An 11,392-nucleotide genomic window follows, 5' to 3' on the forward strand; every position below is an offset into this window, starting at 1 on the left:
ATCACGCCCATGTCAGCTGCAAAGCCTTAGCTCCTCCCCACCACCCCTCCCCACCGTACACACTCACACAACTGCTTAAACATTAACATAAGCAGACACATTGAGTAAGCATCCGCCCTTCTCAGACAAGGCCATCTTTACAGGGGCGACTTCGTCCATGCAACCGTGTCCAGGATGTTGACATGGTTCCGCTGCAGCCCACAGCCCATGGGCTCCTCTGTCTGTCTCAATGCTTCATGGCATTGATCAGGCTTCCCTTGGCATCTGTTATGGGTATTTTTCAGAAGCACCTCCTACATCATGTTCTACAACCAAATAATACATAAAGGCCATACAATATATATATATATATTGTACCGGTCAAAAGTTTGGACACATACTCATTCAAGGGTTTTTCTGTATTTTTACTATTTTCTACATTGTAGAATAATAGTGAAGACATCAAAACTATGAAATAACCCATATGGAATCAGGGAGTAACCAAAAAAGTGTTAAATACTAACCAGAATAGAAAGAGGAGTGGGAGGCCCCAGTGCACAACTGAGCAAGAGGACAAGTACATTAGAATGTCTAGTTTAATGAAACAGACGCCTCACAAGTCCTCAACTGTCAGCTTCATTAAATAGTACCCACAAAACACCAATGTTTTAAAACCATTGAATGAGTAGTTTGACTGGTACTGTACTTTATCACAAAGTAGTTTGTATGTAGTGAGCTACTTTTTCAATGTAACTTTAGTTAAGTAAATTGCTTTTCTTAAGGGTATCTTAACTTCTTCCATTCTGAAGTAATTAGTAGCTTAGTAAACTATATTTTCAAAGTAGCTTCCCCAAAAACTGTAGAAAACAAGTCATATTATTATTAGAAAACAGATTCTGGGAGCCAGAGGAGTCAGTGACATAAATGGAGATGCAAGGCGATAACTAGAATGACTATCATAGATTATTCCCTAGCCTCTCAATCTCATCCAGAAAGAATGTCATATCTTGGTAGGAGAGCTGCGGAGAGATGACTATCATGCGGAAGAAGTTGACTCGTCCACCCAGAGGCTGGTAGCCCACCATCATAGTACCCTGCTTAATCATACGCTCCTTTATCACTGGAGCCACCTGGTGATGAAGATACAAGATCACAGCATTGTGTCAGCCAGACCAACAGAAACTAACTGGTTTAAATGTAGAATATGTCATAGAAATTGAGTTGAAAAATATGTAACTGGCATCATAGTAAACAACTTGACACACACCAACCTTTGACAATCTGTCCTGGTAGTCTGGACTGTTCTCCTTTCCCCTCAGACTGGGTGGTATGAACCAGAAACACACGTTCACAAACTCAGGCTGTTTTTAACAGGACAAAACCAGAAGACGGGTGAGATGAAAATGGGAGAAGAAAATGTTAGCATACATTTGATAAAACAATGACTTACCTTCCCTATAAGTTGAAAGCCCTCTCTTTTCATCATCTTCTCCACCAGATATCTACGTGTGGGACAGTCAACACACAGATCATTGTTCCATGAAGTTTGAAACGTCTTTAATTGACATTTAATTGACATTTAATTTAATTGAGAGCTCTGAGCTGTTTTAAGTGAGGAGCTTGACTAGTCAGAATTACAGCTGTAGGTTTTGTAAATGTCCCAGCTAGCACATAACGTTCTGAGAACCATATGTTTCTTAGAGCTTGGTGAGTGTGGTTATCCTATGGCCCTCAAGCTCACCTTTGGACCTAGAAGCCAGTTCCACTGCAGTTTCTCATTGTTCCCCTCTAATCAGGGACTGATTTACACCTGGGACACCAGGTTTGTGAATTTAGTGCAACAGAAACACAGCAGGCTCCGGACCTTGTAAGGTAAGAGTTGAATAACCCTGTCCTATGATTATTTTTCATACAACCTTCCCATAATGTTCTAGGAATGGTGCAGGATAGTTACTTGGCCATAGAACATTCTCAGCACATTTACGATATTTCACAAAAAAAAAAAGAATTCCATGGCTAGAGAACAGAATATAAAAGGTGTTTGCACGATTAATAGCTAATCCAATGAATGTCCATGTGTCCTAATTTCCACACAGTTAATCTAAGACGGCCGTGTTAAGTCTTATTGAAACATGTTCTCAGAATGTTATTTAATTACTTTTAAATCATCTTTGTTCTAAGAACATTAATAAAACTTCCAAGGAAAACTTTCAGGGAAACATAATAAAACATTCTCAGAACCTTCCTGCAAACAAAACATTTACATTACCAGAACAGATGGCATTTTCACTTCCTTTCTCAGGACATTTAAAAAAGTGACCTTTTACCAATCAGGAAACATATAGCTTTGTTCCCAGAACCAATGGGAAAGCAAAAATATACGTTCCCACAACTTCCAAGGAACCAAATGTGCTAGCTGGTGTTTGTGTTTGTACCTTGTATGGGCGAAAGCCCTGTCCACACGCTCTTCCAAGCCTTGTGACCCCACAGCTTTCCACATCAACCACAGCTTCAGGCAGTCAACCTTACGGCCGCACTGTATCGACTTGTCCCCTGTGTCCAGACTCATGTCATAGAACTTGTCCTGCTGGAAGAGGTATGTTGCATCTGCACTGTGGCAACGTTTCAACAGGTCCTGGGGAAGAGATCAAGAATAGCGGAGAATTTGCTCAATAATAATGGTAAGAAAAACAACAAAATGAATCTTTAAAATGTGTACAGTGCCTTTGGAAAGTATTCAGACCCTTTGACCCAAGCCGGCTGGTCGTTCGATCGGTTTGGTTGCCGGAGACGCGACCCAGTCGTAAAGTCTTTCGAGCCCTGAATACTGATTGGCTGACAGTCGTGGTATATCAGACCGTATACCACGGGTATTTTTACTTCCTAATTATGTTGGTAACCAGTTTATAATAGCAATATTATCACATCAGTCACAGGCTTCATTAATAATTGCATCGCGACATCGTCCCACAGTGACCATATGTACATATCCCAACCAGAAGCCATGGATAACAGTCAACAATCCTCACAGAGCTAAAGGCTCCAGCTGCGGCTTTCAAGAAGCGGGACACTAATCCGGACTCTTATAAGAAATCCCACTACAACCTCCGACTAGCCATCAAACAGGCAAAGCATCAATACAGGACTCTGATCGAATCCTACCACCCCGGCTCTGATGCTCATTGTGTGTGGCAGGGGTTTGCAAACTATCCCGGATTACAAAGGGAAATCCAGCTGCAAGATGTACAGTGACGCGAGCCTAACAGACGAGCTACAGTGCATTCGGAAAGTATTCAGACCCCTTCCTCCACATTTTGTTACATTACGGCCTTATTCTAAAATGTATTAAATCAATGTTTCTCCTCAATCTACAAACAATACCACATAATGACAAAGCAAAAGCAGGTTTTTAGAAATGTTTTCAAAAAACAGAAATACCTTACTTACATAAGTATTCAGACCCTTTGCTATGAGACTCGAAATTGAGCTTAGGTGCATACTTTATCCATTGATCATCCTTGATTTTTCTACAACTTGATTGGAATCCACCTGTGATAAATTCAATTGGAAAAACAAAGCCATGAGGTCGAGGGAATTGTCCGTAGAGCTCCGAGACAGGATTGTGTCGAGGAACAGATCTGGGGAAGGGTACCAAAAAAAGTCTGCAGTATTGAAGGACCAAGAACACAGTGGCCTCGATGATTCTTAAATGGAAGAAGTTTGGAACCACCAAGACACTTCCTAGAGCTGGCCACTCAGCCAAATTGAGCAATCGGGGGAGAAGGGCCTTGGTCAGGGAGGTGGCCAAGAACCTGATGGTCACTCTGACAGAGCTCGAGAGTTCCTCTGTGGAGATGGGAGGACCTTCCAGAAGGACAACCATCTCTGCAGAACTCCATCAATCAGGCCTTTATGGTAGAGTGGCCAGATGGAAGCCACTCCTCAGTAAAAGGCAAGATTCTCTGGTCTGATGAAACCAAGATTGAACTCTTTGGCCTGAATGCCAAGTGTCATGTCTGGCGGAAACCTGGCACCCTCCCTACGGTGAAGCATGGTGGTGGTAGCATCATGCTGTGGTTTGTTTTTCAGCGGCAGGAACTGGGAGACTAGTCGGGATTGAGAGGGAAGATGAACAGAGCAAAGTACAGAGAGATCCTTGATGAAAACATGCTCCAGATCGCTCTGGACCTCAGACTGGGACTAAGGTTCGCCTTCCAACAGGACAACGACCCTGAGCACACACGCAGGACAACGCAGGAGTGGCTTTGGAACAAGTCTCTGAATGTCCTTGAGTGTCCCAGCCAGAGCCCGGACTTGAACATCTCTGGAGAGAACTGAAAATAGGTGTGAAGTGATGCTCCCCATCCAACCTGACAGCGTTTGAGAGGATCTGCAGAGAAAAATGGGAGAAACTCCCCAAATACAGGTGTGCCAAGCTTGTAGTTTCATACCCAAGAAGACTCGAGGCTGTAATCGCAGCCAAAGGTGCTTCAACAAAGTACTGAGTACCGTTAACGCCTTCTACACTCGCTTCGAGGCAATTACCACTGAACCATGCATGAGCACCAGCTATTCCGGATGACTGTGTGATGATGCTCTCCGTAGCCGATGTTAGTAAGACCTTCAAATAGATTAACGTTCACAAGGCCACAGGGTCAGATGGATTTCCAGGATGCGCACTCAGAGCATGCGCTGACCAGCTGGCAAGCAGCTTTCCTGACTGACCCAAAAGTATTGGGACAAATTCACATGTGTATTAAGGTCGTCAAAAGTCTAGTATTTGGTCCCATATTCCTAGTACGCAATGATGACATCAAGCTTGTGACAAACTTGTTGGATGCATTTGTTGTTTGTGTTTCAGATCATTTTGTGCCCAATAGAAATGAATGGTAAATAAGGTATTGTGTCATTTTAGAGTCACTTTTATTGTCAATAAGAATAGAATGTTTCTGAAAACTTCTACATTAATGTGAATGCTACCATGATAATGGATAGTCCTGAATGAATCTTGAATAAGGATGAATGAGAAAGTTACATAAGCACAAATATCATATATCCCCACCAAAAATGCTAACCTCTCCTTTTATTTTAATGTTGAGAGGTTAGCATGTCTTGGGGGTATGATATTTGAACGTCTGTAACTTACAAACTAACATAACATTCAACCTTAAAATGAATAACACATTCATGGTCACATTAATGTTACTGAAACTATACAGTACATTCCTTCTAATGTAATCATATAAAGCGTGTATGTTCAAGATAGCAGGTCGTCTCAGGTCTGTGGAGATCTTCAATTGCTCTAATGCAGAATCTCGACTGGCATTGATCACTTGCACCATGTACTGTGCTTTTAAAGATGTGCTATGCAGAAAAATCGCTCCACTGTTTCCTGGTTGCTAAAACTAATAGTTTGCCTAATTTCAATGTATATGACAAAATAAGCTAATATAGTGTAGAGAATCATTGTACCATCCAAACCACTGAAATGTTTTCCATAAGCAAAAATATTGTTGTTTCTGTTGTTTGAAGCTGGTGTACAAAACTGGAAGTAAAATTGTATGGTAAGCATAGAAATTGCAGACATAGAACATATCTACCTCTTCTTATGCTTGCTTTCAAGTAGAATGATAGATCTACAACTTGCATTTCTATGTGAACTTGTCAGGTCGCCAAAAAAGTTACATATTGCCACTAATGTAATCTCAACTGCAATCCAGGACATTTGGTTATTTTATTAGATGATGCACATTGATAACACTAATCTGTTGTATAAATAAATGAATACATATGACATTGTATTCTCATTTGAACTTGCTTTGCTTTTAAATGGTTGAAAGTGCAGTGACAGACATCCAACTAAGCCAGAAATCAGACATAGTTTTTCCATTGTAATTTAGTTGGGCTTTAAGATGGTTGAAAGCATAGGGATAACGCATTCGAAAGTCAACTAACTTCGGCTGTCTTTTTGAGTGGGTGAATATATGTTGTAATCTCATTGATCAACTTCTAAACCAAATATTACCCAATTATCCACGTTGAAATGATGTGCCCAGTGGGTACCTTCAACTTCCTTCAAACTGCACGTAGAGACATAAAATGGTATTGAGAAGATTCAAACTAAATAAGTAGAACAAATGGCTTATTGACAAAATGTCTAACTATCCCTTTAAACAATGCAGGAACATAACATTTTTAATTATAAGAGAAATCAAATAAAGGACTTGCATTATGTTTTGTCATTGACAAACAGTTCAATTTAAACATGTATGAGGTGTAACTATTTGTAATTTTACAGTGTTTTCCATAATTGCAAAGGCGAGAGTGCAAATGCCACAGCAATTCAACAACAACTCTTTGGTTGATAAATCTGATGAAGCAACCTCGACTCAGGGGTAGACGTAACATAATAAACGTAAATATGGTACACTCCAAATAGTATGATATGTTATGTATTCATTTGTGGATGTCTGTCATCCATTTCGTATGATATGTTACAAATTACAATTTTTTAGAAATCTTAAATTACAATTTGTACAATATGTTACGAATTCTAATATGTTCTGGCTAATGTTAGCTCGGTGGATAACGCTATATATTAGCTATGTGGCTAGTGTTAGCTAACCTTAACACTAACCTAACGTGAAGTCATTTAAAAAGTACTAAGTAGTTGGAAAGTTGCTATTTAGCTAAAATGCTAAAGTTGTCAGTGATGAGATTCAAACATGCAACCTTTGGATTGCTGGACACTCATGTTATACACCTACCCATCCACTCAAAATGTGTTTTTGCCTTAAGTAACCTTCTGTCTTATGTAACCATACCAAACATAACCTACTAATTTGAGTTTCTCAGATTTACATTACAATGCTATGTCTAGTCTATGAGACCAGGCTGGGTGAAGGGATGTTGTGTTGTCTTACCGTGGTGTCCTTGAGCAGAATGGCTGAACACTGCAAGCCAGTCAGCATCATCTTGTGTGGATTCCAAGTTACTGAATCGGCTCTGATCACAAACATATTCACATAATTACACTCGGGAGTCAAAGTCATATGTTGAGTCAATACGGAAGACTAGCCCAGTCATGCGAGACATCAAGACACCTAACCTATACTTTGGTACACTTCATCTCACACAGGCTGAATTACATTTAGGTTTTTTGCAGCACATTTATATAGTGCAAAATTGCATTCAAGCAACTGTATTCCTGAGCATGCACCTGACTCCCACCTCTCAACTCCTCTCATGAGATGTCTGTGTTCCTTTGAGAAGAGAACACTCCCTCCCCAGGCTGCCTGTGCCAAACCACAAGACAACACCAATCAGTGTTCTTCAGCTCGAAATCACATGGGAAAAATGGTCACTGTTGCAAAGGATTTAATTCGACGGTGGCCATCTTGGACATTATTTTGGGTTATGAAGTTTGATCTACATAACAGATGCTGTTGGGAATCATCTTGACAGAAGACTACTTTTGTGGTCTGAAAACATTGGACAAAGTTTGATTTTGAATGAAAGATCACTTTATGAAGGACTCACATCAACATGCATCCATAACCCCTGTCTGTCACAGATGTCAGCGATGGGCTCCAGGGGGTCGAAGGCACCTTGTACAGTCGTTCCTGACGTGGCGTGGACAAGGAATGGTACTGCCCCCTGGTAGGTGAGGAGGGGTAATGAATGATATCCTTACATTTCTGCTTGGTGCTTTGCAGTGTGATATGTGCTTTGCCAATAGACTACTAGGAATTGCAGATAAAATACTTTGAATGCTGACAGAGTACTAGGAATTGGCCAGATCCTTTTGTAAGATATCACTGATTGTCTATCAGCAATTCCCATTAGTCTAGTGGCCATTCCAACTGTTATCTGTGTAATTACTGTATCACAGCAGATATAATAAAATTGACACAGTAAATTACAAGGTAACCACAGTAAACTTGCTTGAGATTTCGCCAGCTCAATTTTCTCACTAAGGTCATCTGTAATCATGCAACCCCTGTAGGATAACAGAGAGCATGAGTTAAAATCTGTAAATCATGCATGCCTAGGAATCATAGATGTCAATGATAGATGTCAAAGGAAGGTTCTTATCACTTTACCTTTCATCCACGTTGACCTTAAACACGTTCTCTGTCCCAATACCCTGAAAGGCAGCTGCTTTCATCACAGAGTAATGGCTCTGGAGGAAAGTTTGTGCAGAACGAATTAATATGTGAATGTGAAGTTAAATAGTGCATTATTTTACCATACTGTTTTCCCCCACCTCTTGAGATGTAAAGACAGCCAGTCGAGGGAGGGCCCTCTGCCCCTTAAGTTTAACTTCTGGGAAGGCCCGATAGCGTGCTAGGTTCATGGCATACATGTTAGACATGGTACCGCCTGGGCAGAAGATGCCATCTCCCTGTGCCCACCCAACTAGAGAACGTAGCTTGGAGAGTACCTCGTCTTCCATCAGGATGAACACTGGCGCTACTTCATAGGTATACCTGTCAAATAAACGATACAACTGTCCATCACAAGCCCCTTCATAACATACTTTATGGAATGTATATATGCATATACTGTATATCAGTGGAGGCTGGTGGGAGGAGACATAGGATGATGGGCTCATTGTAATGGCTGGAATGGCACAATATCAAACACAAAGATATGGAAACCACATTTTTTACTCCGTTCCATTCCAGCCGTTACAATGAGCGCATCCACCTATAACTCCTCCCTCCAGCCTCCACTGATATATAATTGCTCCCTCCTACTGGCTAGTGTTAAGAGCCTCCGTAAGGAATCGTCCTGTCAAGGCATGGTAGTCCACCCCTGCAAAGAGCTGATTGAAGAACCGCGGATGATCTGGAAAGAGAGATGCGCTTTACTTTAGTGCATGCATTCTGGACAGTCCAAAGCCATTGCATTTACCAAGAATCGGCTGTAACCAGAACCACACTCATCTCACTCTAAGGTTTCCCTGTGGGGTCGGGTGGCTCTGGTCTTGGTGAGGCCAGCAGCAAACCACCCTAACTCCCAGGACCAGAGCTAGGCCCGGGGTGGACTTACTGGTCTTGGTGAGGCCAGCGGCAAACCACCCTAACACCCAGGACCAGAGCTAGGCCCGGGGTGGACTTACTGGTCTTGGTGAGGCCAGCAGCAAACCACCCTAACACCCAGGACCAGAGCTAGGCCCGGGGTGGACTTACTGGTCTTGGTGAGGCCAGCAGCAAACCACCCTAACACCCAGGACCAGAGCTAGGCCCGGGGTGGACTTACTGGTCTTGGTGAGGCCAGCAGCAAACCACCCTAACACCCAGGACCAGAGCTAGGCCCGGGGTGGACTTACTGGTCTTGACGCTGTACTTGGCCACGTCCCGTACTCTCTGCAGCAGCTGGTGCTGTTGCTCCCCATACTCTCTCAGCTCCAGATCTAGCAGAGTAGCCAACTCCTCTGGCTCGCGCCACTCACACACCTATAACCAGGGGTATAACAAGCACAAGAAACCCCTGAAAATACAGTACTGAGTGTGTACCTCTATGGTTAGATTGTGATGCACAGTCAGGTGTGAAGATGATATCAGTTAACATAAGGGTACTAGCCCAGTGGTTCCTAAAGAAATGTTTGCTACATGACCCACCAGGACAGCAATCGGTCACTCAAGACTTACCAAAAGGCTTGTGCAGCAAAACATCTTACAATATGACACAGTGCAGAGAACAGTCATGTTAGGCTAGAGACAGTCAACAGTTTGATTTAGGGATGTGAGACCTTCTCGTTGACGTCTGTGCCCTTACATAGCACCTCCTCAAGGATGACTTTAAAAGCCTCGGTCAGGAAGAGCTGACCCTCTCTGTGGTCCAGAAGAGGTTCATTCAGGTGCTGCTGACCATAGGGTTGAGAAGGTCCTGTAGTTGTCACATAGTCTAATGAGGTTAAAGCAGAGAGGGTTGAATAGTCGTGGTAATATGATCCTAAAGTCAATAATTACAATCACCAACAAGTTCTTTGCATGGTTTCGATATTTATACAATACCAATTCATGGCATTGTAGATATCTATTCACAGGTTGAGAACTCTGGAAAGTACACTCTCCTCATCAGATATTACAAAAACATTTAAAATCACCTTGCTCTGAAGCACTCTGACTACTCCACCAGTCAATGAAGGAAGACCATCCCAGGTTCCAGAATCTAGGTAGTTGACTCATGACTTAAAACCACACTGCAAATAAGATCAAACAATTGAGCAAATGCATCCCTTAATTAACAATTTAACATTTCTAAAGGGGTAATTTACACTACGTACATTTACAAGAGAGTTTAATACCTGCGTGTACACATATTACTGTAGTATACATTTTTTATATCTCGTATGTCACCTTCGTAGGTAGAATGCGAGACTTCTAGACTTGCCCCGATCCCAAGCAGTAGAGTTTAGAATTGTCTCAAGCCAAATGCTCGTACAATAAAAAATCTTAATAGCAGAGAAATATTTTTAAAACAGCTGAACTGTATAGACATTTTCCATATATTTGAATCTTGTTTTATTGAGTTTACCTGAAATTGCAGTAATAGCCTGTTTAATGTTTTAATTGTCGCAGTAGCTTTTAGAAAAATATATATCAAAAGAATGGTCATTTCAAATGGAAAGGCATCAGCAAGCAGGTTCATCTCCCCAGTGAATGAAACAATTTCAGTCCCAATTCACTTTAATCTCATGTAATGATTTACATGATGTTAATCAAATTAAGCCTGTTTTGTTCTAAGCTCACTTTTATATGCTAAAGTTGTAATGTATAAGCTGTTTAGCTATGGTTCAGCTGGTAGCTAAAATTAGCATTCAGCTAATGATCGATATTGATTAAGTGGGTACTATGTGATACATACATAGCTCGCATGCAACCTGTCATGTCGCTGAGTCTACCTTTAACAAAGTCTATCAAAAATGTATATCTGACTCCATGAAGATATATCAATGTGCAAGAAAGTATTGTTGAGTTACAGGAACAGACTGTCAAGAAAGGTCTGAGAATTGCAGTCTGTGTACCAGTCTTTTTTGCTATCATTCCATTTGATAGACAATTCTATCAAAGGCAAACATTTAAATACATTGTAAAATGTATAAATTCACATACAAGGCAATCTGTGCAAATCTCAGAAACTAAAATCACGATGAACACACAGTAACATAGCTAGCATCACTCTTACTATATGAAGTCCACAGTACTGTGGTGTAAACTGTAAAAAAGCGAGCAAGAAATGACATCACCAAATCATGAACTAATCGTTCTCACCTGTGCCTGCTTGTGGACTGTGGCCAGAAACCTGGAGAGACTTTTATAAGGCAAAGCCGAGAGCACAAGCAGGTGATTGGGGGGGGGGTGCTTTGATGAGCATTGGGCAATGTTGCCCTTGCTTGTATCTT

At 41.5% G+C, this 11,392-nt stretch overlaps 1 protein-coding gene across 3 annotated transcripts; it reads right to left on the reverse strand.

Moving 5' to 3' along the window:
- Nucleotides 1-562: 562 nt before the first annotated feature.
- LOC124041395 (cysteine sulfinic acid decarboxylase-like) lies at nt 563-10,745 on the reverse strand. 3 transcript variants are annotated; one of them, XM_046358918.1, is made up of 15 exons: nt 10,525-10,742; nt 10,094-10,189; nt 9,737-9,891; nt 9,314-9,440; nt 8,739-8,829; nt 8,246-8,468; nt 8,082-8,161; nt 7,924-7,978; nt 7,519-7,635; nt 7,210-7,274; nt 6,903-6,984; nt 2,415-2,614; nt 1,430-1,481; nt 1,251-1,340; nt 563-1,109 (listed from the first exon to the last, which is right to left on the reverse strand). In XM_046358918.1, exons 2-15 carry the CDS (start codon nt 10,173-10,175, stop codon nt 936-938), a joined length of 1,593 nt encoding a protein of 530 aa, XP_046214874.1. In that variant the 5' UTR covers nt 10,176-10,189; nt 10,525-10,742; the 3' UTR covers nt 563-935. The 3 variants fall into 3 exon arrangements, with proteins under 3 accessions (XP_046214874.1, XP_046214873.1, XP_046214875.1); XM_046358917.1 differs by having other exon boundaries at nt 10,094-10,741; XM_046358919.1 differs by having other exon boundaries at nt 939-1,109; nt 1,247-1,340; nt 10,094-10,745.
- Between the last annotated feature and the right edge of the window lie 647 nt (nt 10,746-11,392).

This window comes from Oncorhynchus gorbuscha, linkage group LG08 (genome assembly GCF_021184085.1).
Source record: "Oncorhynchus gorbuscha isolate QuinsamMale2020 ecotype Even-year linkage group LG08, OgorEven_v1.0, whole genome shotgun sequence".
In the NCBI taxonomy this organism is placed as follows: Eukaryota; Metazoa; Chordata; class Actinopteri; order Salmoniformes; family Salmonidae; genus Oncorhynchus; species Oncorhynchus gorbuscha.